Source organism: Rhopalosiphum maidis, chromosome 1 (genome assembly GCF_003676215.2).
Source record: "Rhopalosiphum maidis isolate BTI-1 chromosome 1, ASM367621v3, whole genome shotgun sequence".
Classification (NCBI taxonomy): Eukaryota; Metazoa; Arthropoda; class Insecta; order Hemiptera; family Aphididae; genus Rhopalosiphum; species Rhopalosiphum maidis.
In genome coordinates this window covers 60418657-60445390 of record NC_040877.1, presented here as the reverse complement: position 1 = coordinate 60445390, position 26734 = coordinate 60418657, and the positions used below count along the sequence as shown (strand labels likewise).

General features: G+C 32.3%; 3 protein-coding genes and 1 pseudogene across 4 annotated transcripts; 1 reads left to right on the top strand and 3 right to left on the bottom strand.

Moving 5' to 3' along the window:
• Positions 1-1154: 1154 nt before the first annotated feature.
• Positions 1155-12897, top strand: LOC113554211 (protein grindelwald-like). 2 transcript variants are annotated; one of them, XM_026957952.1, is made up of 5 exons: positions 1155-1483; positions 1830-1994; positions 7862-7912; positions 8038-8219; positions 10854-11207. In XM_026957952.1, exons 2-5 carry the CDS (start codon positions 1838-1840, stop codon positions 11205-11207), a joined length of 744 nt encoding a protein of 247 aa, XP_026813753.1. In that variant the 5' UTR covers positions 1155-1483; positions 1830-1837. The 2 variants fall into 2 exon arrangements, with proteins under 2 accessions (XP_026813753.1, XP_026813763.1); XM_026957962.1 differs by lacking the exon at positions 1155-1483 and having other exon boundaries at positions 1838-1994; positions 10854-12897.
• Positions 12898-17664: 4767 nt separating this feature from the next.
• On the bottom strand, positions 17665-19227 carry LOC113548568 (xyloside xylosyltransferase 1). Its single transcript, XM_026949514.1, has 4 exons — positions 18618-19227; positions 18313-18539; positions 18008-18248; positions 17665-17948 (listed from the first exon to the last, which is right to left on the bottom strand). Exons 1-4 carry the CDS (start codon positions 18975-18977, stop codon positions 17742-17744), a joined length of 1035 nt encoding a protein of 344 aa, XP_026805315.1. The 5' UTR covers positions 18978-19227; the 3' UTR covers positions 17665-17741.
• A 1518-nt stretch (positions 19228-20745) lies between these two features.
• On the bottom strand, positions 20746-23780 carry LOC113550942 (lysosomal aspartic protease). The gene is made up of 9 exons (XM_026952909.1): positions 23480-23780; positions 23291-23411; positions 23102-23225; positions 22914-23032; positions 22094-22293; positions 21854-21976; positions 21543-21690; positions 21390-21482; positions 20746-21278 (listed from the first exon to the last, which is right to left on the bottom strand). The coding sequence occupies exons 1-9, from the start codon at positions 23566-23568 to the stop codon at positions 21117-21119; spliced, it is 1179 nt and encodes a 392-aa protein (XP_026808710.1). The 5' UTR covers positions 23569-23780; the 3' UTR covers positions 20746-21116.
• Positions 23781-25080: 1300 nt separating this feature from the next.
• LOC114253697 lies at positions 25081-25459 on the bottom strand (annotated as a pseudogene).
• Between the last annotated feature and the right edge of the window lie 1275 nt (positions 25460-26734).

Below are 26734 nucleotides of genomic sequence, written 5' to 3'. Positions count from 1 at the left end.
ATTAAGATAATATAGTGGCACACGCAGCTAGTAAGTACCGCATTTCCATATAAGCCAACCACGCCGTGTAAGCAGTTCAGGTCGCCGATCGGTATGTATAATACAATCGACGTTAGACTTTCTGGAACCGACGAGGTAGCCTTGACGACGTGCCGCGCCAAAACACACCATAACGTTAAGCAGTGTAGTTACGCGTGATCATCCTGCCATCGCATAATATATAATATTGTTATTAATTAAAAACGCATTACAAATTTACAGTTCGATAAAATAGTTCGTCCTCCAATAATTGTAGGGGTGAAGATGAACCTGCAAGCAGTATGCACAAACATCGTAGTCATTTTATATTTAAATAATGCATAATAACATTATGAACTATAATTTTGTTTAGTAAAAGGTGAGATATTTTCATAATTGTTTCAATATCGGTGCAATATCTGATGTATATAGTTAGAGTTGTAAAATTCATATACCAAGTGAACGGTATTGTCGGCAGAGACTTCGTGTTTAAATTGAAAGGAGTTTATTCAACAATTACCGATTGATTTGGGTTTTGAATTTAAAAACAAATAAATGTTCAAACAACAATAGGTAAAGGTACCTAAAATAGTTAATTATCCATATCGATTTTGATTTGGCTAGGTGAAGTCATGAGAAATATCAATAAGTCGCACGGTAAAGTCTTTTACGGAAACTGCAGGTATCTCGGTCGGTCAGGTAAAAAGGAAAACAATAACATATCGTAGCCGACTATTGCAGGCGTAAAAAAGTATTGATGGTTCAGAGTACTCGTCACAAGTTCGGCGGTTTCACGTGACTCCGGAAAATCTATCTCGAAAACGATTGTTTCGTGGTTAACGCGGACGGACAGTCGAAAACAAAAAAAAAAAAAAAAACCAAACAAAAGACTCTGAGAGGAGCGAGAGCCGCTTGGCAACATCGCGGACAGCCGCCGCCGCCGCTCCGAAACCGGTCTTCGGTCGTTACAGGTGTGGTGCGCGGTCACGATGGTTCGGTCGGACAGGTACCAACGACAGTGGGGGGCTCTGAAAAGGAACGGATGTGGCGGCGGTGGTGGTGGAGCATAATTGGTGGCGGCGGTGAAGCGGTGCGCAACAGTAACGACAACGTCGACTCGGAAAAAAAGGTGAGTCACTCGGCCGCGTCGCGTGTGCGTATACCTGCGCAGGTTGCCCGGTGAGCGGCGGCAGCGGCGGCAGGGAACACCCGCCGTCCAGTGGGGGAGTACCGAGTGTAGCGGTCGTGGTGTGTATACGCACGCGAAAACATTCCTCTACAACTGCTACGCGCCGCTGCTGCCGCCGCCGCCGCCGCCGCTCGTACCGCACGACGATATTCGGTGTTTAATAATAATATTATGGTTCGGCGAGCCTTTGGCGGGTTCCATCCGACCTCGGGTTACCTCCACGGCACCGCGATACTGCTGCCGCCGTCGCCGTCAATAGCGATCGTCGTACGTTAGGTGAGCGACATCCACGACTATTGATTTATAATAATAATATTGTTAATTACTGTAAAATATTTTGTTTTCGTAAAACGATTTCGCGACGCGGCCTAAACCGGTTGGTCGGCGGCGGACGGGGTTCGGTCGGAGCGCGCCAAAAGCGTACGTTCCCGCCAGCAACCGTCGTCGTCGGCTCGGCAGTCGGCTATCGGCCGCGCACGACTTCCGATCGGTGATGTCGACGTCGATAGTTTTTGTTGTCGAACCCGTCCAATACGCGTGATACGATCGTTGTTTCGTCGTCTCTGACCTATCCCGCGGGCTTAAATATAATATCATAAAATCATATTAAATTGCCTTGCAGTCATTGCCATGTCGGGTTTGTCGCTGAGGAAGCCGTGCGGCGAGAAGGAGTGCCCGGAGTACCACATGTGCCAAGCCCACGATCTCCAGTGCTACCCGTGTCATTCCTACTGCAACGAGACTTCACACAACTTTGACGTCAAGATATGCCAACAACAGTGTCAAGGTACGTCTATCTAGATGTCGAGGATTTTGGTCCATGTAGTGTATTAGACTACACGTTTATTATTTTTATTACCACTCGGAGGTAACTCTTACTCTGACCTACTAGGTATTAACCGCGATTTTCGAATAAAAATAGTATGTTTAATATCACACGGCACGTGCCTACGTGCGTTTTTTTTTTTTTTTTGATCATATGAGTCTAAATCGTACGCTCCGTATTAAACCTTTATTATAGTGGTGAGTAGAGCTCGTGAAGTGACTTTAATAATATTATATCATATCCATTTGGTATAATATATACATAAATGACCACGTTAGTGTAGTATTATTAATATACATATTATGTATTTTATATTATAATAATGCTTGGCCACCGCAGCTGCAATGGTTTCTGCGAGGTCAACCGCCAAACGTTGTCCTTTCTCGGTCGAGAAAAAAAATTAAAACCAGCTCGCGACGAAGAAACTACGGAACGCGCGCCCGCCGGAAGACCTTATTTCTATATGGCGTCGACTTTCTACTCCGGAATATCGTCTAATATATTCGTCGTACTAACCGCACGCGTGCGACATACATCTACCCATAGACCTACTACCTCGTCGTTTCTACAAATATTCGTATTGGTCCCGCAGTCGACCGATGATCGTCATAATATCCGAAAGGATCCAAACTCGAAACCAACGAGGTCGACACGGCAGCGTATTATAGTAAGGGCAGTGTGTATACTCAGTATTATGATATAATGTATACGGTTTAAACTCGTCAAGCTATGCGTAAAAGAATAGGCTTTTACTTTTCCCATCAAAATTCGTCCAGTGCACCTTCAAATGTTTATTGCACAATTGTACGAGATTATTCCTGTTAAAACGTTCGACATATATTTTGTTCACATAGTTTTTATTTTCGATAAGCTGTTTTAGTAATACGCGTATTATACGCAGGCACAACTGTACGAGTCGATCTGGTAAACAACATAGGGCGCGATGATGATGATGTACGTGATCGCGGTGTAAATAAAAATTAAAAACAACACATTCTTTAAGCGATGGTCCGTGGACGGGTTAAGGATTTTTTTTTTTTTTTACTAGTCCTCGTGTTATAGTGAGTTTCTTTCTTATAATATATAACATCGGAACACTGCAAGCAGAAGACAAGCGGCCATATTCGTTTAATGAATTTTGTATATTGCCTGTAGATATTCGTAAGCGTACGATTATTATTATTACACGCGCCCAATAAAATATTGAATAGGTATAATACCCGAAAAATGTGTAAAAAAAACCTGTATAATTCTTATTATAATATGAGCAAACAAGCAAAAACGATAAATTACGTTCTGGAGTACGGATTCTGCGCGTAAATCTATAGCCTGTATGTGTATAGTAACCGAGTGTATGACGCAGAGCTGGCACCACGCAGTCAATAATACATAGGTGTATCTATTATACTACGAAAATAATATATATATATATATATATATATATATATATTATGTATAGTAGCGAGGTGAAATTGGTTGGTGGTCCTGCTTTGTCATAGAAATTTGTTGTTTTTTTTTTCGTATGTCCTTGAAATACTATTCGAGGGGAACAATTCCAAAAAGAATTTGGTGCCTACCTCAGTATTGTTATTTGTTGTCTGTAAGGTAATAAATAATGGTTTATGGTACCTGTGGCTGTATACTTACAATGTTTTAGATCTATAGTCCACCGTCAAATGCTCCCGCAACTGTATAACCAGTATATGAGCCAAGAGACGCGCTCTCAGGTTTCAAAAACTCTGTAGGACTCCGACCAAAATGTCCGATGGCCGCATGAGGTATACATAATTGCAGCACTCGAATAATTCAACGCGTTTTTCAACTTTGACTACTCCGCGCCTGTTAAATCTATATCGTGTAGGCCTGAGATTTCCAGTGCAAAGATTATTAATTGTTTGTTCAATCGTGGTAAATGTTATTATTCTTGTTATTTGTTGTTTCTTGTTTATTCAGATTTCCGTCGAATGTTTTTTTTTTTAAATTTATTTTGAACAATTTAATATTGTTATACAACAAATACCTATATTATTAATAAATAATAATATAATATGTCCACCGCCATGACTGCAGCTCAACTATAAAAATTTTGTCAAACGGTTCTTGTAACTGTTACTCCTAGCTATTTTATGCGCCATTTATTTATTTGGGTTATAATGTGATTTCAAAAACATTTGTGGTTTTTTATCCTTTCATGAATATTATGGTGCTATATGTTTTTTGTGTACGTAATATGACTTTTATTTTATGAAATAAATAACAAAACATTGCTTCACAACCTATACACAATAATTAAAGATGGATTTTTTTTGCCATTACGGATATTAAATATATTTTGTCTATAACGAGTGTACGCGGTTTGTACTGCAGTAACACGTTTTATAAACAATAATGAATATATTTCATGGACTCCTCAGTCTTCCGTCGCAAAATATAATTTTCAAGTAGGTTCATACTAAAAAATTCACAGACATCTGAGGTAAAATTAAAACATAAAACTGAAAAATATTTATTTATTCAATTAATAATGCCATGGGCAGAGAATATACTCAGGATACACATTTTATTTTATATAACTAAGATAAAAAATACATTTAAATTATAAATAATTTAAAAAAATATATTATATATATTATTATACATACATTTGCTGTTTATATAAAATTTACAACGTAGAAAGTTTTAATGGTAAATACGTATGTTCACTGATAAAATATGAAAAGCCAAAAATTAATCTTATTTAATAATTTTGGACACTACTCATTTTATAAAATAAGGCATTATTAGATGTACAGCATATTACACATATTATTTTATATAAGAAATTATAAGTATTATTATTGTCGACGATTAAAGAGAAATTTGTTAACATATGCGGTGATATGCATTGAAAAAATGTAATATATTCATTCTAATTATAAAATTAAAACAATTTTTTAAGGTTTTCAGTATTTAAATATGCATATTTTTTACTATTCTACGAACGTTTTTTAAATATGGTGTACCTATTTCCGTTGTACGTCATGCAATATTTTTCACTGCGATTCGGCGAACCGTGAATTCACAACTATAATTGTATTAGGATGTTCGTGATAATTTTCACAATGAATTCTAAATATAACTTTAGATGACATAAAGAATTAATTCATAACACATTACCATAAACTAAACAATAAGTTTCATAAATTATTAAATAACATGCATTATTTTATACTTTTAAATAAAAGTAATTAATTAATTCTCAGTTATAAAGCAATTTAAATCTTGTTTTATAATTTATATTATTGTGTTTTATTAACCCTCTAACAAAAAACTGAAATAACAGTTTTCATTTGATATCACAATCAATAATAATACTTATATATCACCATAGTTAATTATCTATAATATATATTATAATATACAAGATATCCCCCACCCGAGATGAACTCTCAAATAAGCTACTTGTTTGTCACTTGTAAATTATAATACTTATTATAGGACAACTTGAGTAAAAAAAAACATTATTAATAGTTATAAGATAAAAATAAAATCCATACTAATGCAATTAACACTAAAGAGGTAGGTAAATACAGAAACTAGGTTTTTCCACATAGTATCAAGTATCACTCATAAAGTCATAACATAATAATATTTAGTTCTAATTTGAAAAGAATTTGAACGTTTATCGAAATCCACCGTCGATAAACACGCGGAAACTAAATTTTTTTTAGTATTACTTGCATAATATAATTATCTAGTAAGAAAAGAATTTTAACGTTTCTCGAAACCGTTTTGCCAACAAAAAATATTTTTTATATTATTTAGCTGTGATGAAACGTGTTTTCTTGTATTATTTTAGCCAATTTATACAGAAATCTATATGAATAATGATAGTGTATTATCAACGGAAGAAAAACACGTAATGTTTGTGTCATTTTAATATTTCGGATCGACTAAATTCTTATGTTTAACCACATCGTATATGTTGACATTTTTTTAATCAAATAACCAGTTATATTATGTATAATAATATATTATTCCGCAGCTGTGTCGTTCAAACATTTTTTCAAATTTAACACAACCTGCACATATGCATATATACTTACCACAATTTATCCTTCTTTTACAGAATCATAGATCTGTCGTCTAAATTATTTAGCCATAACGCGTTTACAGCTGCAGGTTGTAACCGTATTGTTTATAGTTACTAGTTGAAAATCATTGTGCCCGAAATTATAATAAAACATTGTATACCTACGCCTTTGTTGTACTCAGCTCGTGGTATATACCGTATGCACATAATAATGTAACACATAGGCGTGTCCGAACCTCTGTTGTAGATTATGCACAAGCTAATATGTGAAATTAAAACTGTATATGACTAGTATGACCCCCTGCATTTTTAAAAAAGCATCATTATATATCATCGAGGATTCTGAAAATAATAAATACAAAATTGTTTTGCACTTTCGTCGATTTCGCAGAACCGTGCCTCTATAGGCGTGACGTGTAGATATAAAAATAATGCGGTGTATCAAATTCTGCGCGGAAATCTGAATTGGTATGTTTTTCGTATCAGGTGATTTAAAAAAAAAACCCCACCCCGTTAGGTGTATTATTATTTTTCTGTAAATCCCCAGCCTCGAGTGACCTGATTCTGTCGCAGTACCGACAGTACCGTCTTCTTAGACTGTACTGTATACAGCTATTCACATTGTTATTGTGACTCATCGTACGCGACGTACGCGTATAATAAATATGTGTAATTACGGCTGCAGGTAGTTGGACTATACCTGTGCAAAATGTAGGTATGTTTACTGTTATGGTGGATACCCGAAGCGGCAAAGTTGTTGTGTACGTATATGTATTTTAGGGAAATCAATTGGGTCGACTGTCGGCAAGTCGTGCTGGAGGGAGAGTGTTGCTGGGGCAACTATAAGCTCGAAATCGGCCAAACAAAACTCAAGCACATCCCAAACAATAGAATATTGTACACTCTGCAGAAGGCCAGAAGTCTACGCGGTCTTAGGTTTTAATATAATTTCGTGTTTTTAAATTTTATATTCTATACTTACTGTCGCCGCAGAACGTGCTTTATCAAGTTCGTTTTATCGTCAGTAGGTATAATATGTATATGTATATATATATATATTATTTTATAAGTACGTGTGATTTCTTTCACTTTGCGCCCGAGCACGTTATTAACTCGACCGTATAGGTCACGCATATTATGTTAACCGCACGTATGGTAACTATTGTGTACCTACAACACTTTAGTATATAGAACATCATCATCATCCGCACTAAAACAAACATAAAATGCTATGTCCCAACGTGATAGACTAACGTTGATAATTAACCGCAGATGTGTGTCAAAGGGTCGTATCACTCGTATCAGATGATTTGTATAGCTATATATATATATATATTAAATACTAATTTATCATTACACACATTGCGTATAATAATATTATGATAATACATCGGTTTTCGGGCGGACGGATGGTATAATGTGGCGGTCGCGGCGAAATCCGACACTCGTACCCGGAATACGCGAGTACTCACGGCGCAGAGGACATGTCCAATAATAATAATAATAATAATAATAATAATAATTGTAAATTCTGCAAAATAATTCAATTCTTCATGTATATAATGTTGTCTTTATCATTACAACACACTCGTTTGTCGCGGTAAAGGGAGGGGAATTAGGCGCGTAAAATGAAATACTTTGTTTTGAATATAGGACGACTGTACAGACGACGATTCGCAGTCGTCCGTATAAAATCAAAATATGATGTTCGATGGACGGCCGTACTAATTTATCGTTTTTGAATTTGTTTACGCAGATTACATACATGATTACGTGAAGCATTACGTCAAGGATAGTAACATCCAAGGTGAGCAACTGCCTACATAGAATTATAAATTTATAATAAACATAGTTAATAGTGTCGTAAGTGGTTTTCGAATATTATTAAATATATATTAATAGTATGCAAATTTGTTTCTGTTCCGTGTGTAGATGTGCTACAAGAATTGGAGAGCCTGAAATCGTTGATAATTTGGTTGACGTTGCTGGTGGTCGTTGCTATCGCATTGATGTCCATTATGTTGGCGTTCGTTTGGAAACGCGAGAGGAAAATACCAAAGCTTAAGAACGGAGGCAAAGATTCATATTTCAAAAAAAAATTGGCTTTCTTAAAGGTACATACTATTATAATTTACAATAGATACCGTGAAAAAATAACCAAAAAATATTACCGCATAGGTAGGTAGGTACTGAGAAGTGAGAATACGTGATGGGAAAAAAACCTCTTTATTGTCTCCCGTTTTTTTTCCTCTGAAATGTATACTAACACGCTTGAGAAGGGTGTGTCGTGTTATTATTCTATTTTTCTCGGCATCGCATAATATATAAGAATGTATATTTTCATTCCGTCTGGTGCAGGTATACGTGTTTCAAATGTGTTTAACTCGGGGACGTGACGTTCACATCATTATACGGAGAGGAGGCATATATCGTTGTAATTATATATCCATTGGAACCTGGTGGCGTATATTGTATATTATGAAGTATCACGAAGTGCATGCATATATACAGGTGTTATGTGCTGTAATCGTGTTTTTATGGTCTTTTGTAACGCATATATAGGTAGTCTCCGTTCCTCTCCCAGAATGGTAGCCGCTTCTATAAGACTTCTCCCGATAATGGTTTGTCGTTAAATCGCGATTATTGTTTTCATGGCGTATGTTAATGCGTTACACGAATCGGTCGGAGAAAAATGAAATGACATTTTTTAAAACGATAAATTTAACAACGTCGAGTTCCAATTTTGCCTTGAGGCGCAATGTCATTGACGACAAATCAAATAACGAATAATAATGCCACTTAGACCAAGTGTATTTCTCAATTTACGCATATGAACATAATAGTATAATATAATTACTTGGTTTTATAAATTTCAATGTTAAAAGAATCACAATAACAGTCATAGTTATATATTATTATACTTATACATACCTAAGAAATTATAAAATGTCATTTTCGTCAGGTATAATCGTCGAGGGACACGATCGAAAATATAATAGATTATTAATGTTAATATAATGAGTAGTTATCAAAAAGCACGTCTCAAGAATTTATACATAATATAATATTATATAGGTACATTATTTAAGTCGTCAATCGATATTCTCGTCATTAACGACGTTAACCCGAACAGTTCTTAAATATATTATGCTACTATTACCTATGTTAGTATAATATTATATAGTAGGTACTATTGATAACCACGGAAATATTAAACCTATATCATTCAGTCATCGGCCTCAAATTTTAATACATACATGTATATCATTGTAAATATTTTATAACATATGTATACGTCGTACAATATGCTTCACTTAAATAATGATATATTATTGTATTGATGTTCCCGTATCGTGGGATGTTTACGGTTATTATCGAGTTGTGTTTGCAATATATGTCGTTTCGATGAAAAAAAAAGCCGATGTAACGTAGAATATTTACACATTGCGTGTATGTATATAACAATAATAATATTTCGAAACGAGTGCGAACAGTGCCAGTTGTAGGTATATAGGAATATAAAATATAAGTCATTAATATGTATGTCATATATATATATATATATTATGTGTAATGTGTGTGTACAATAAACAGTATATGCCCATTCGTAGGCGATTTTTTTCAGTCTGCAAAATCTGAATGTAGCAATAATTGTATACTATCATTATAATAAATCGAAATCCGTTTAGAAAAAAACTCGTCGCTCGTCGTTCGCGGCATGTACAATTAAATTGCATTATTATATAATATAGTGTTATACTTATCAAATATAATATATATATATATATATATATTTGAAGCTCTTATTAAATAAACAGTATATTTATATATATATATATACATTATATAAATTATTATCAAACAATATTGGCTTTTCTCAGCATAGTTTTAATCCAAACATTCAATTCTAATTAATTCATGTAATATAGCATACCTAAGGCCTAAGCAGTAAGTATACATATCAAAATAATCTTATAAATGCCTTAGATTAATATAAGGTTTCAGTCTGTGGTAGTATACACTGATTTTCATAATAAGACTACTCCCGACCTAGTCAAGTCAACTGATAACCGTATATAACCACTACGACGACATACCTAAAATAAACATTTCTATAAATTATGGACAAATTAAAATTATACGGCGTTTGTACCAATTTTTTGGTTATTTTATTAGTTTGATCAAAGTACCGTACCTAGAGGTATTTATAACCTTTAAGTATATTGTTATGAACACTCAAAATTAAAAAAACTTGAAAGTTATTTAATTACACTGGTCGCACTCGTCGTGAATACGTACGCCAACTGAGTTGTAAGACGTTCCAATGTTCCACAGTAGGAGGGTTCGCGTTTAATAGGACCTTTTCTGCTTTTAATTTTACGGTCTAGCTCGATTTGTTATAATATTAATATATACGACGGAGCGATGCATCCAATTGATATATTTCAACATCGAATCACGTGACAATGGTTTTTGCGGAATACTCGATCAGGCTTCAACATAAAATATATTTGGTGTATTCGTAGTAAAAAATACTTGGCCGTTAAAATCTCTGCCGTTTTTGATACACATATGGTAAACGCATTATTATATTCGTCTCGTTTTGAGCATTGAAATAGATACTTATATTTTAAATTAATACCTATATACGGGCATGTGCATGCATTTAAATATTATTTATTTTTGTCATCATCGTGTCTTACACGTTCTAAAGGTGGTTTGTGTTTTTTTTTTGTTTTGCGCTACAGTTCAGGAAGAACACGGTGAACACGGTTAGCGAATCTGTGGACAACAAGCCGTGGACGGTGACGGCGGCGGCGGCGGCGACTATGATGGCCGCGCACACGACGGACGCCCCGAAGACGTCGTCGGCCGGATCGTCGTCCGGCAACCGGACGAGCCGCACGACCGTCTCGTCGTCGTCGACGTCGTCCACCGACAAGCTGCCGTGCGAGGACGCCACGCTCGTGACGCAGGAGTTCACCGGTTACGACAACCTGGGGCTGTGCAAAGTGTCGCCGGTGCTGTGCGGCAAACCGACGGCCACGATGAAGGTGTACGGCGCGACCGACACGGACCTGCTGCACCGATACTCCCCCTAGCCGCCGCCGCCGCCCGCATCGTCGCGCCATCGCACCGGGCAACCGGTAGGCTCGCCGTCGCCGACACGACGGTGCCGGATTGCAGGGATGTTCGACGGGTACGCGAGCTGCGACGACCGCCGCAGACGACGTGCGGACGAGACGCATCAGTGGAGAAGACAAACGAACGAACGCCGCCGCCGCCGCCGCCGCGGGAGGGTACGCCCAATAATACGCTTATACCAATTACTGTTGTAGGCACAAATTCGCGCGGAGATGTGATCTCCTCAGACCATTTGTGAGTGATGTAATCGTGCGCGTAGTAGTATACTATGTTGGTTTGAGCGATTCGAAAACCGTTCCGGGAACGTTACAGCTATAAAGTCTTTAGTTGGGTCGAGTGCATTTTGAAAATCTCTTTTTGTGTAATGATCATGTTATCATTACAAAATTTCGTCGTAGTTGTGTACAAGTCCGCGACACATTACGTGATATCACACACGCACGCACTCAATACAATATATATATATATAATGTATGTATGTATATGTGAGTACGTAACGCGTAAATTGTAGTTTTTTCGTTTTCTCGTACCTATTATTTACTATTATATTTTTTAAATGAACTGCGCACAGTATTATATAGACGACGCGCGTATCGCGGTCAAAGTACTTAAATATTGTAGTTGTTACTTGTTGTTATTATTGTTTTTTATTTTTTTGTTTCTTTAATAATTTAACCTTATATTATATCGTGTAACTTTGTTGATACTTATGAGTTAGGATAATTTTGTATATTGTATTCAAGTTAAAAGGCGTGTTACGCGCGCGTTAGCGATTATTATGTAAGTATTAAGTTTAGTGAGCTATGAGGAGGATGAAATAAACCTTTGATCAGTGAACCCCGTCCAATAAACTTTAACAGTTTTTAGATAATTTTACGCCACACTCGTCCATGTCTATACATATTATAATACACGTATGTGTACTTATGTATAGATGCGCTGTCGGCGTAAAATTGTAGGTTTTCGACAAACGCCGTTCGTTTGACGTTGTACATATAATAATATAAACTATTTTTATTATATATAATATTTCATAAAATGATTTTTTTTATTTATCTATATTATATATTATAATATCATCGTTTTAAAGTGTGTAGTATAATATACCTTAGTTATCATGAAAAAGTTCTATTGTTTGTTTTAGCATCGTAATACTTTAAATGTATAATTTCTATACAACACGAGTAATGCGCATTGCAATGCCATTAGATCGGTTTATTAATATTATATAGATTATAGTTTGTATAGTTAGTATTAAAATACATAGTATATAGTTAAATTAATTTATCGATCATATTATAGAACCGAGACAATCATATCATATTACTTATAAGGAGGTATTAGTATTATTAGGTATGGATATTATATTATTTGTAATACATCGTCGTACCTAGGCACCTAGATAATATTATATTTAAAAAAAAAAATTAAAATTTAGTATATTATTTATAATGATAATTAAGTATAGGTACAATACATATATATATTATATTATTCTCAACGTTATTATTAATCATTAATCGGTTACTCATACCATGAAAAGTGTATCAAAAAGCAATATTTACACATAAGTATCAGTATTTAATTATTGTATTATTTTAAAACGACGCCCAATGGGGAGGATCGGTACCTATATATTTAATATTTTACACGTCATATACTCATATGTTTATAATTTTATAACTTTCATAAAAATGTATTGTTGTATTACGACAGAACAATTTGTTCCTATTTATTTCATTTTTGTACGAATAAAATTATCACGTGATAAGAAAAATTTTTTCTATGTTGCATATTAATAAAAAAAATTATATATATATATATAACTATTTTGTATTATTTTTTTTATTTATTTAACTCTTCCCAGTCTTCCTAAATTTACAATATTCACTCCAGGGAACACAGAGTAAAGAAATGCCTCATTTTCAAAAACCTCAATCTGTTCACTGTTGTCATTATACCCTCAAAAATATTATAAAGAAATATTAAGCAATAAATATAATAATAGGTATGATTATTCTTTATTACTAAAGGATTTAGTCAGGTATCAGGTACCTACACGATATTTTTTATTTTTAACATATTATGAAAATATGCGAAGTTCTTAATAGAATATACATTTATAAATAAATATACACTCGTCAAAGTATATTTAATATATTTTATGTATATCTACATAATAGAAAATAATAAAGTTTTTATAAATATTAATCGTTTCTAACATTCCAAATATCCAAAAAATCGTCTGGTTTTTAGATTTCTACTACCCAAAACGTTAGAGATAATTCATAATTATACATCAAAAGTTGGGAAACTAAAAATCATCTAACTAGGAGACAATCTTATATTCGTTAATCTAAAAATATGAGTTGACTAAATTTAATGATAAATTGATAAATAACTAATAAGTTCTCCAAAAGCTAAGCCTTCTGAAGAAAACTGCAGCAATAGAAGGGATAAGTGTCGCTGGAATTATAAGCTCATAATATTTATTATTTATACTTTTCGTACAAAAGCTACTGCAGTCACCTGTGCAGCGTTCTCGCGGGCGGACGAGTGTTGTTGAGGCGTTTGCCCGGGAGCGCGATTCGACGACCATCATATCGAGTCCAGATAGCTTCGGCTTCGAGAGCAGCTTGTGCTCGACGTGATGCAGATCTGGCGACGGACAGCGGAGACCGAAGGCCGACACAACGCTGTCCTAGGACTCTCCTTAAATTTCGTCTCGGCGGTCCCGTCGGCCGCGTTTGCAAGTAAAGAGCAGGAAATAGAAACATCCATTATGCCAGCAAAAATAGAAAATGCGTTACGCGAATATGAATTAGTTGGTGCAAGTGACGAGGAAGCGGTAGATAAGGGCATTGTGCCGGCAAAAATCGAAGATGATGCGTTGCCCGAAGACTCACTTGCCAGTGGCGATGAGCTGCAGCCTGCAGGCGATAGAAACGGACGTTGTGACGGCCAGGGACGAAGAAGTGAAAAATAGTTTTGGAGATTTGGTCGTGTGGTTGGAACCGGGTGTAACTATGCCACCACTTGTCGCTCCTCGCCGTCGAAGATGTTCGACGGGTACGGCGGGCTTTTGGATGCATGCGTTGCATCCGGGCCGATTAACGACTCGAAGTTTCAGGATCAGGTGGTGCGCGACTTCGGCCGGCACGCTCCAAAACTATTTCTCACTTCTTCACCCCTGGCCGTCACAATGTCCGTTTCTATCGCCTGCAGGCTGCAGCTCATCGCCACTGGCAAGTGAGTCTTCGGGCAACGCATCATTTTCGATTTTTGCCGACACAATGCCCTTATCTACCACTTGCTCGTCACTCGCACCACTTTGAGTAACGCGTTTTTATTTTTGCTGGCACAATGAACGTTTCTATTGCCTGCTCTTTACTTGCACCAGCCAACTCATCTCCGGGCGACGAATCTTGTACTTTTGTCTGAACAATGGCCGTAGCTATTTCCTGATCGTCATCACTAACCAGTGAGTGATCTCCGCTGGACAACGGATGCAAGAGCAGATCACTCTTTATTCCTTGTATATTGTCGTTATTGAAAGCTTTAAGTTTTTCTAATATGAACTGATTGATGTTTCGTGATGCCATTGTATCGTTAATAAGTATTATGTCGTAGGTACACTATAATAATATGATTGAGAATGAAAGTGTAGTATGTCCGGACTCAGAATTCTAAGTGAACCTTTAAAATATTGTACGATAACGAAAAAATTGAAAATCTCCCAGACGACGGTCTCAGTATTGTTTATTACTAGCCGTATTTTATAGGGTCCGTTATTTTTCCAAAGACCATTATTATATTGTTAAAATGTTATTTATTTAATATTACCCACTTAAATATAGGTACTATAATATTTTAACGTGAATTTTGATTCCTGTTCTATACCCGTTTTATAGGTGGATCTTTTTTTAAATATAATATATTTATTTCGATTGAACTCTAACATATGACATATATTTCCGATAAACAAAGTTTTTTAATTTCTTCTAATTATTTTATGTTTAATTCGATAACGATCAAGTAAAGATATTATTATTTATTATCAATATTATATTTTATATTATTTTGTAATTTAATATAATTTAAGTAATGTATTTCTGTGTATAATAACTATAATACATGTATTATATTACGACTCTGCTGGTCCAAACCATTTTACCATTTTTTTTCCTTAAATTACGTTGCGGCATAAATAGCTCTTGGCTGGAAGATGGATAGATAAATTACGGTGTGGATCCACACGCTCCTCAGTCATCATCACATCAAAAACATATGAAAAAGTTCCCAAATACATGACGACATACGTCAGATGTATTACAATTTAATTTAAAATTAGTAATAAAATACTATTGTTTTTTTTTGTGTGTCTGTGCATCTTTTAATTACCAATGAGCATTTTATAATATTACGTTTAAACTGTTTAAAGTATTGGCATTGAATTAATTAATTTTGTTTTAGCCGTCAACTTTTCTAAAAATAAAAATTATTGAAATAAATAATAATAATGTTTAGTCTAGCATTAATTTAATTTTAGTTATTAAATAATTTTTTTTCTCAAATTATGTAGGTATAACTTGTTATTAGAAAAAGTTTTCACTTTTTAAAATAATTATTAGACTTTTAATTGCTTCACCTTGTATACTTTTAAATGTCTTGTTTAAATTGATGTTATGTGTATCAGGATAAAATTACACGCCAAGAACTGAACCGCAAAGAACCGAAAACCCTTTAAAACTAAAATTGGTATTTTTAGATAGAAGTCTTATGACTCTTAACAGTCTTAACAGGTTCTTATTAGTTTTAATAGATTGAATAAAACAGATTAATTTTATTAATTGCTTTTCGTAATCTCAAGCTGAGTTTACACTTGGGCCCGCCAAGTCTAGGTTTAATTCCATAAATTATGTAAGAAGTTTAAAAAAATGGAACTAGGTAAATTGAGTCCGAAATTCCGTTTTTGTGGTAAACTGAGTCCCGGATTTGAAAAAATATACGGTAAACTGGCTTGTTATAATAGGTTTAGTTTCCAAAACAGCACATTTTCCTTCTTACTTTTACAGGCTTAGGACTATTTGTTATGTTAACAACTGGCATGGTTAAAAATATGCGTTTTTATTTTTAATATCTAATATAATTCACTACGTTGTACATACAAATCACAACTAATTAAATATAATAATATAATATTATATAAATTCAAGTCAATTTTTTTTTTTTATTAATATTTATTGTTATTATGTACATGGTAAAAATGTATTTGACATATTCTTAACCACGGACTAAGATATACAGGAGTGATTTAGAATGTTTTTTTTTACTCTATATAAATTATCTTAGTCTGTGCACAGTGCTCACTTCGATTTTAAATAGGTACAACGACTACACTCAAACCTCAAAGTTGTTTCACCTCTGCTTGATTAAGAAATATAATCAATGTCCAAGTAATCCAACTTTTACATTTTCGTTTTTTGGAGGGTTATGAAATGTTATTAAAAATAAAAAATTGATGTTTAAGCTACATAGTCCGAAAATATTTTAAGTGGAAAGGTTGAACTTTTAAATCTTCCCCCCTCCCAGGAATTACTTTACTGCTATCTTTATTGAGTAATTACTAATTATATTATATAGCATAGTAAATGTCATATAGTATGCCACATTGCTACTTATAATTACACTACCTTAATACAACATTAATTATATAATTTATCTCAGTTAGTCTTAGTTGGACAGTCGTAGCATAGCATTTTTAAATGACATTTTAGGAGACTCTGAGCAACCATAACAGTGATACGATTATATTACAGTACTAACTAGTAAGTATACATAATTACATTTCTGCAATTCTGCCTCATCTAATACTAATATAAATAAAATAATGTATTATGTTCATATTTTTACACTTAGATCAAAATATAAATTTATTTTGTTAAGTGAATCATGTGGAACTAGTTTGTAAAATGTATCTGCAATTTTCTAGAATTTGTTTTATGTTTAATATTTTAACTAGTATGAAATTCTAGTGACATCTGAAATAAGCCAATGCTCATGTATTTTACTTCAGTGAAGTATATACACATATACACATTGAATATGAATAATCTAACTCCAAATTTGAATCTGTTTTCGTGCATGCACATCAACTATAAAATTCTACCGTTATTATGTACAATTTTTCCTAAATTTTTGTTATGCTGTTGCCAGTTTTAGATTTAATTATTTTCATTAACTATTAAACTGCAATAGAAATTAAATAATCATTATGTAATATAAAAAAAATTAAAATAACCTATATAATATAAATTTCTTTTATTTAAAACTTAAAGCAATAACATTATGTAAAAACTATTCAAGTAAAACATATATTCAACATTTTATATAGTTATAACAATTCTAATTTATATAAAAATAAATAATTTGACAATTTTATTGAAAATATTAAGAATGTATTTTAAGATTTTCTTTGTTCAGGAGAAATTTTATTTTGGTGGAATAGGTGTATCACAGTTTCCATGATATAAATGCACTTTCTCTGTACATTTTGCAAATGTCTCAAACGTATCCGCATAGCCGTGTAGCTTCCACCATGTGCATAGTTGACGATTCCACCCACACGACAAGCGATATATCAATTCTGGGCGTTCATAACTTACCAAAGTATACCAATCTTGATCACCCAAATGTCCCTTAAAATCAAAAATCAATCATATACCAAAGATCAAAAGTAACAGATGTTTACACTTACCTTGAATAGATACTTTTGAACAACACCAGAAATCCATTCAGGACTGATAAGTCTATCGTACTCAGCGCTTTTTCTAATTCGCTCCAAATATGACAGTATAACACCACTATTCAGGCCATTCATGTTAGTGTATGGCTGAGTTTTGTACTTATCACCTTTATAGTTCCTCCATTTCCACAGTATATGATGGTAGACTGGCGAAAGTTCTGGGGCCAAACCAAACAGTTGTGTGTTGGTGAAACTGTAATAATAACAATATTTTCTTTATTTTCATTAATTTTGTAAGCATTTATAGCTCTGCTTACTTGTCAAATACATTGTAAAGGTCACAAATGCTAGATTGAAATGATGTATCAACATCAACTACAATAGCTTTGTCCAATAAATTTGGTGCAACTAGATGAAGTGCTGGTGATAGATAGAAAACATCATCACTGTAGTAAGATCCTTTTGATGATTGAAAAAATCGTTTTAACGGTTCAATTTTACTTTCAACTATTTTCAACACGTCTTGAAAATCATAATGAACTAACTATAAATAATCATATACATTACACACGCTAATTAAACAGAATCTTTAAACAAAATTAAATTTATAATTTATATTTACAGTCAGTAATGTTTCTTTGTATTGTTTGCTAAATTCGTTGATCACACTGTCAACTGTTGGACGGCTGGCGTTGTCTGTTATTACATTTAATTCAAAAACAGCAGGGCACTTGCCACGCTGACTGATCAAAGACTTGAAGAACTTGCGAAACTTTGTTAACAAGTGACCGCGAGCAATTTTTGTCACCGATATCCATATACTGACCTTCGACTCGGTCTTGTTATCCACTGGTGCAGTCGCCACATGGCTCGAAGACAATATTTTTGATTTCAAATTAACCGCAGACTTTGGGTTGGAGTACAGGATCACTAGTATTGTGAATATCGTTATAGCTATAATGAACTTGGCATAGGTGCGCATTAATACCACATGTACATTGCAATTTCTAACAACAGTAGTAGGAAATTTGACGTATCTTCACGTCGCTTAAATCAACCAGAAATTGTTTACGTTACCGTGAATCGAGCATAAACAAGCTTAAAATTTTGATTGTAAAATAAGAATAAGTTAATACTTAACGGTAGAACGTAACAATTAAGAATTTACATTTTACAATTTACTTATTTAGTGTTTACTATTTACTTATTTAATATTATTATTTATTATTATTTACAGCGTATTATCAAATACTATATATGTCATATATAGTATTTGGTATTATCAACATTCAAAGTTCAATTCAAACATTTGTCATATAGGAACCTCAGAGTTGCCAACATGTCTTGGTTGTCCAGACAAAAAAAATTCTATGCATCGGGAGCACGGACTAAGATATCTTAGTATGTCAAATAAGCTTGTTGTTTCTTTTACGAGTTAAAGAGTTACGACTTGCTGTAAATCCTAGACTTGGTAATACTAGTATAATAATTAATAATTACTGATTAATTAGGCATGGTGTCGTGTTGAACTATCGCAGAAGTTAAATATACTAATAGTATATAGGCATATAGCTCGGGCAGTAGACTTTCATAAACCAAGTATTACCGTTCTATATTAGTCTTATAGATTGACATGCAACGTATCGTAGTCATAGACATTATAGAATTCTATCATGTCTATGGTCGTAGTATTATATTGATGAAATAATTAATTTATCCGGCATGTATGACACTGTATTCAGAATAGGAACATTGAATAAACTAATTATAATAATAAATATTATTTAATTTCATCTAGATATTCGTTGTTTATAAAAAAATAATATTAAACGTCTCAAAACTCAGGCACGTATATAGGGGGATGGGAGTGAGTTTACCCTTCCACCACGAAAATGAATAGTTGTGTAATTTGTTTATATCAATCATCGATTACTACTACAATGTAGATATAATAATCTAAATCTAATACCTAATTCATTTTTTTTATTTGAATAAATTTCATGTCAAGCATAAAAATATAAAATGTACTATAAATAAATTGTGTAATAATGATTATTGTAAATTTTGAATTACCCCACCCTCGTTTTTTTTCGTGTGCGTGCCTGTTTCAAGTATTTTTTTTATTAAAATTAAAATAAAACATGTATAGTATATTATGCTCTTCAATACCTATTATAACATGCAAAACTAATAAGGCCGCTTTCTAAGTCCACATTAAACAGATACAAATCATGTTATAATAAATGACATTGTATAAGACATAGAAAATTGTACTCAAAAAATATGTACAAACAATCGGAATCTATATTTGGGCAAGCCGTTTAATTTGGAACAAGTACGTGGCATGTGCCTTGGCAAACACACTCGTATTGCAATTTGTGACTGAAACAATGTATCAATATTTATTATTGTGCTTTGTGTTTAATAATAACCGCCTTTACTAGTTATATAATAATGAATGTATAAAAATCTCGACTTCGATTGTTTATTATGTTTGTTAATCTAAAGTTAACACATTTATTTTAATATACTTACTTCAAGACTAATGTATTTAGTATTTCTGTAATAAAATATTTCAAACGGACATTTTTTTTTGATAGGCACAAATGGGGCTGAACATTGATAATTTATGCCATTTTATTGAAATACTTAACTATAAAAACTAAAAAATTAAAGGTGTAGGATATAAAAATTTCTCTATTGACATTCAAACCGTGTTAATTTTTTGTTTGTATTGAATACAAATAACATCAATACAAATAGGTATATCATTTATTTTACATATTATCTAAACACAAAAAATAATATTAATATGACATAAAAAGTGTCACTAAAACCAGGGACGAACCAAAGATGGATTGAGCAAGTGTGACACCCTCTAATTAAAAGCAATATATGACTTTCAGTTATCAGTCAAGTTAACACTTGGTAAATACCAATCATATCATAATTTATTTTTTAAATCGTCTCTGACTATTATATGAAAGTTCTAATATATTGATAATTAAAAAAACAAATATTAAAATGATAAAATATAATTTAAACTTTGCTCGTTCAGTTCATTAATTTCTGCATAATACAAAACCAAATTTGGTTATAGTATATATTAATCCCACATCTCTTATTTACAATTGGCAAAACCAACTCTGTTGTTTTCTAGATCAAATTCGGTATAATAGCGACCAATGAAGACATCTCCCAATATCCACAATGGACCATTTGGAGGAGGAATGTCGATACCCATAAAACCAGATATACAAAGGGTTTTTCCAAATTGCGACACCTTAAATACAAAAAACAAGTATTTTAAAATGAATAATCAAAAAATAACAAATTTAACAGTTTTTCATTTTAAAATGTCAAAGAGGAACAGGAATAGAGAAAACATACACACCTTCAATATGTAATCTTTTCCTTCAAGCTTAAATGTTGTGCTACCAATTACAAATGATATCACAGGTAAACTATCAATTTGATCACATGCAATCTAAAACAATCATTCATCATTAGTTATAGGTCCAATAAAATATTAAAAAATTTATCTTACAATGTATTCTCCTCCTGGTATGGCAGTACCCCCAAGAAGCTCATTGATTTGTTTGATATTATCAACAGGTCCAGCGATCAAGCTGGTGCCAGTATCAGCAATTGCTTGAAGGGATCCACTCACAATTGATGTATTGCCAACTAGTACTCTTTTCAAACAAAATTAAATAAACAATAAATATACATAAATTGGAAAATAAAATACTTCTTTATAAAAATATTATTGATTGTAAAAATAAAGAAATAATTAATTTTGATAGTTTTTTTGTCACTAATAATTAAGAGTTATGTAAAAATTAAAACAATACATACTCATCTAGACCAAACTGCCAATAACCATGTCTAGTAACAGGAACATAAGTAAAAGGTCCGGTATACTTTTCTGGGTCGGATCCACCAAATATTATTTCACCACCTGGAGTGCTGGATGGATCTCTAAATTAATATACATAGAAAATAAAATTAAATAGTTTGAATAATGTTTTATTCTTGAACTTTTAATTATGTAGAAAGCTTTATAAATAATTTTTCTTTTATGTATTGCATCATTACCTGGACAAATAGAATGAAAATATGGCATTTTTAACAATTCCCTGATTAACCATATTGTAGAACGGAGGTACAACGCCATCAACAGAAATTGTGTTGTATCCTAAACCAAGTATTCCATCAAACTTAGCAGCAACAAAAGCTAATCCTGGTTCTTGGATTGCTTCAGCAAAAGTTTGATTAACAATTGAAGTTCCATCCATCTAAATGATAATTATTATTAAATTCAGAAATTCATAAAACAAAAAAAAAAATAATAAATAGTAAATAACACTTTTACCAAGAAAATGTTGATAAAAAAACAAAAACCATAAACACTAATTATTCAAAAACTTTATATTGATACTATTATACTGTAACTAGTGATGGGGACTGTCAACATTATTTAATATTTTTGTATTATTACTATTTGGTAGTTAAAAATACACCTATCAAATATTTTTATACTTTCAAATTAACCTAACAGTTTTAATTATTTTATTGTGTCATCATTACACACAATAATTTATTTTTGAATTTTATTTTGATATGAGTAAAAACATAACTATTTACGATTATGGCTTATTTTGTTAAGTATATATAAAGTTTTATCTGTGCATATAAATCTTGATCATACTGACATAAGTATGGATATAATTACAATTATTGTGTAATTAATTTTAAAGTAATATTAAAACAATCATTATAAGCTTTGCAATACTTATAAATTATAATTGATATATAACTCTATTCCATTGTTATAAATTTACTGTAAATTGTTCTGGCGCCTATGAATATTATTAAATAGTATTGTATTGTCTTATTTTAAAAACCATTTACTAACAGAAATGACATCAGTAGACAAATAGCCCGATAAACTTCCTGAACCATAATGAATTGAAAATGTAGTTCCATTCTTTTGATATGTAGTTGATTTGGCCATATTATATTTGTTATGTAACACTAAAAAAAAAAAACTTAAGCAAAAAAAAAAAAAAAATGATAGAAGAAATAAAAATATTCATATATTACTGCATGCTATGTTCAAAACACTACATTGTTTTGATGGAACCCAAAGATTTGATGAACCTGTGTCAAATACCACATTGAAGGGTTGAGGGGGAGTTCCAATAGTAATCGGTCCATAGTATTGAGCCTAAAATAAAGTAAAATTGTAATAAAAAACTTAACATTTAGATAACGGGGACAATACATGCTTACGTCTAAATAGTTGGACAAAGGCTCGGCATTGAGTGGATTATAGCGACTTTGGATCTGATCAAAAGAATTGGAAATCCCTCTGAGTTGTTTACGTACACTATCAATTTTGTAGAGTTTTACCCTGAAAACGACAAACAATGATATGAGTATAAACATGATTTGTGAATCATCCAAAGTAACGCTACTCACCTGAGCAAATCGCCATCGCATTGGACTAACGTAATTGTAATCGCAAATAAAGTCAGCAACTGCAGACATAAACGTTTGAATGCACTCATTGTGCACTACACACGTATACAACGATTGTGGCTACAAATGAATTAATATTTATAAATTCGTTGTCGACGACGACGAACAACCGTAATAAAGTGTAACGAAATCGAAAAAAATGCAAGTCATAAGAAATGTTTTTATCGATAAAAAAAATAATGTGAACGAACAAAAAACAAATGACAATTATAATTGTATAATGTATATCATAGATATAAGTGTACAATGTTACTCATTCGTTATTATCAACACTAGACTGATAATGAGTGATGATGACCGACGACCGGTTGAACTTGTACAGTGCGGAATGTGTAACAGCTGCATCCATTACCATCGTTGCCGTCGAATTTTTTTTAGATCGAAAATTCTTTAGCACATTATTTGCCATAATTATTTATTACTTAAGAATAATTCGAGAGAGATTATCGTCGCCAAACAACGCTTATTATAATAAATTAATAAATATTATATGCACAGCTCACACACCGCACGTGTCGGGCATTTTACGTCAAATAAAATAAAATAATATTAAGATTAACCAAGGGGTGGCAAATGACGTGAGCAAAGAAAGCAGAAAACTGGACCGTTTATATATATTACTTTAAAACATTATTTTTAAAATAATTAAAAAGCGGCCAAGTATAGGTAATCAATCTGCTGTATCACTATAGAGTCTATAGTATTGACTATAGTGATGTCAAGTGCACCTCGTCATTGAGTAGGTCACTTAGAGATCACTGAAATGGAAATACCTATTATGTTTGAATGAATCGATAATTCATTATGTACGTAGAGAAACAATTTTGATCGGAGACGATTTGTTAGTCAATATGTTTACAAAATTATTCATAATTTTTCAAAATGTCAACATTTTAAATTTAAATTCTTATAAATAATTAATTCGGGTATTAATACATAATTTTTTCTTTTATAATAATAATTTATTTATATCTATTTATTCATAATATATATTATAAACCTTGTTTTAAATTTTCAAACTGAATATAAAATTAAAAATGTAATGAAAAATTTTTAACTTCAAAAGATTTTACAAATTTACTGGATTTTGACGGATTTCATCAAAATGTAAAATTCAAACGCTTATTAAAAAATAATTTAACCATAGTTGTTGTAGAAAAAACTGTGGGGTCATTATATGTGAAATTTGGTATTACATTTTTAAGCTTTTTTACTTATAAACAAAACTTTTTCATAAACTTTGTCACAGCATTGGGGTGATTCACTGGTGATTGGTTTAATAAAAAATGAAAAACTAAAATATTTGCAATTTGATTGGTCGCTATCAGTCTAAAAATTATAGCAAAGATAATAATCAAGATGATCAACCATAAAACAACAAAACAAATGGTATAGGTACCTACTACCTACTAGCCACTAGGTAGGTTTAGTACGTTACTACGTTATGACTGCTTCGAGTCACTAAAATGTAGACATTTTTCAAAATGGATGGTATAATAATCATTTACCATTAGGTTTTCCGACGTATGCGATGACCAATTTTATGTTAACCCGAACCCATTTAATTTTTCCCAGTTTATTAATTTTAAAATTTTGATCAAAGCACGCTTTTCAACTTTAAAAAAATGTCTCACTAAAATGCCACCATGCTTACAAAGTTACAACACAAACCAAAAATCCATGTCCCTTGAATTCGTTGTCCGTAATTTCGATTATTTATTACATCGTCTTCATCTGAACTCTCTTCATCTTCATTAGACTTTTCCCCAGGTTTGCGATCTCTAAGACATAATCTTCCACGATTATATTTTCTTTTATACCTTGTAACAAGCATTCATCTATTTGCACAACTAGGCCAGGACCTCCCATTTTTTCACGGTTTTGAAATTCAGCTACTGCTACGTCTCGACATAGTTGATTGTGATTTTTTCATTTAAACATTTCAGTATGTGTTACCTTTATTTGAAATACTCGATACCAAACAAATTCTAAGATATTTCACAAATTTAAACCACTGTTAAACTTCCCATTTTTATCCTTTTACGTAAAAAAGTTATTGTTTTTGCGTATTTGGAGTGAATTGTTTGGCACCCTATTTTTCTACATCGATTATACATTGCTTTCAAAATATTACCTTCCAAATCACGTTTTTAACTATTTTTCAAAATTTTTTGAACTCACCTCCACAAATTGTTTGGTTTTTAATTTTGGTACATGTTTGATAAATTGGTAATAAACTACGCATTTTTAAAAAAATTGCGCAAATCTCTTCATTTTGAATAATGTGTTAATATAAATAACTCATAGTTGACAAATTCATAATAATAATTAATAAGTAAGAAAATTAATGTAAAACCATATACCTATATAATCGACACGGCTCACAAACACACACTATTTTTTTTTTTTTTTTGTATAAGAAACCTATGATAAATTATAAAAAGGTATAGACTATAAATATAATAAAATTTGGGATTTCAATATAAGCTTAATCTTAATTGCATAATGATAATGTATATATAATATATCCAAGTATATTATTCTATAAGAGTATACTGCAGCAGATACAATATCTACAGTAGATATCATACTAAACAACTAAACTATCATAAAATTACGGTAGATAAAGTATTTACGGCAGATGACGTATTGAACGAGTACCGTATAAAATATTTTAAACAACTTATCCCTTAACTATAGATAACACACTACATTTAGTTTATTTTAACTTTTTATTCCGAATACATTTATTCTCATACACTTTCAGAGTACCAAATTTCGTATTTAGGCCATCTTGAGTATAATAACCTAATCAAAAAAATGGACAAACAACTCACGGTTTGTCGATACTATTATCTATATCTAGGCGACTAGTGTTTGTGTGCTATTAGTTGCCTATCCATGACGCCGATTCATAATTTTACTATTTAAATATAATATTATCATATTAATACTATATGAGATACGTGAAAATTAGATTTCTAAATATAAATACCAACTTTAATAAAAATGAAAAGTCGCCGCGAAAGCATGGACGTATAAATAAATTAAGTTGGTGATCATATATGATAACTTTGTAAGTATTCGCATTGTATTGTATAAGACTATAGTAATTATAGTTTCGGTTAATTTCGAGAGTCGTCGTTATGAAAAGTTTGTTTTCATTATAACATACCGTCAATTTTTAATTAAACA

Bases quoted from the DNA above. Each gene is read 5' to 3' on its own strand.
- LOC113554211 (XM_026957962.1), top strand. From the start codon at position 1,838: ATGTCGGGTTTGTCGCTGAGGAAGCCGTGCGGCGAGAAGGAGTGCCCG. The intron at 1,995-7,861 runs GTACGTCTATCT...TTGTTTACGCAG, and splicing joins ATGCCAACAACAGTGTCAAG to ATTACATACATGATTACGTG. The intron at 7,913-8,037 runs GTGAGCAACTGC...TTCCGTGTGTAG, and splicing joins CAAGGATAGTAACATCCAAG to ATGTGCTACAAGAATTGGAG.
- LOC113548568 (XM_026949514.1), bottom strand. From the start codon at position 18,977: ATGCGCACCTATGCCAAGTTCATTATAGCTATAACGATATTCACAATA. The intron at 18,540-18,617 runs GTAAATATAAAT...GATTATTTATAG, and splicing joins ACAAAGAAACATTACTGACT to TTAGTTCATTATGATTTTCA. The intron at 18,249-18,312 runs GTAAGCAGAGCT...TTATTATTACAG, and splicing joins CTTTACAATGTATTTGACAA to TTTCACCAACACACAACTGT.
- LOC113550942 (XM_026952909.1), bottom strand. From the start codon at position 23,568: ATGAGTGCATTCAAACGTTTATGTCTGCAGTTGCTGACTTTATTTGCG. The intron at 23,226-23,290 runs GTAAGCATGTAT...ACTTTATTTTAG, and splicing joins CTTTGTCCAACTATTTAGAC to GCTCAATACTATGGACCGAT. The intron at 21,483-21,542 runs GTAAGATAAATT...TGATTGTTTTAG, and splicing joins TACCAGGAGGAGAATACATT to ATTGCATGTGATCAAATTGA.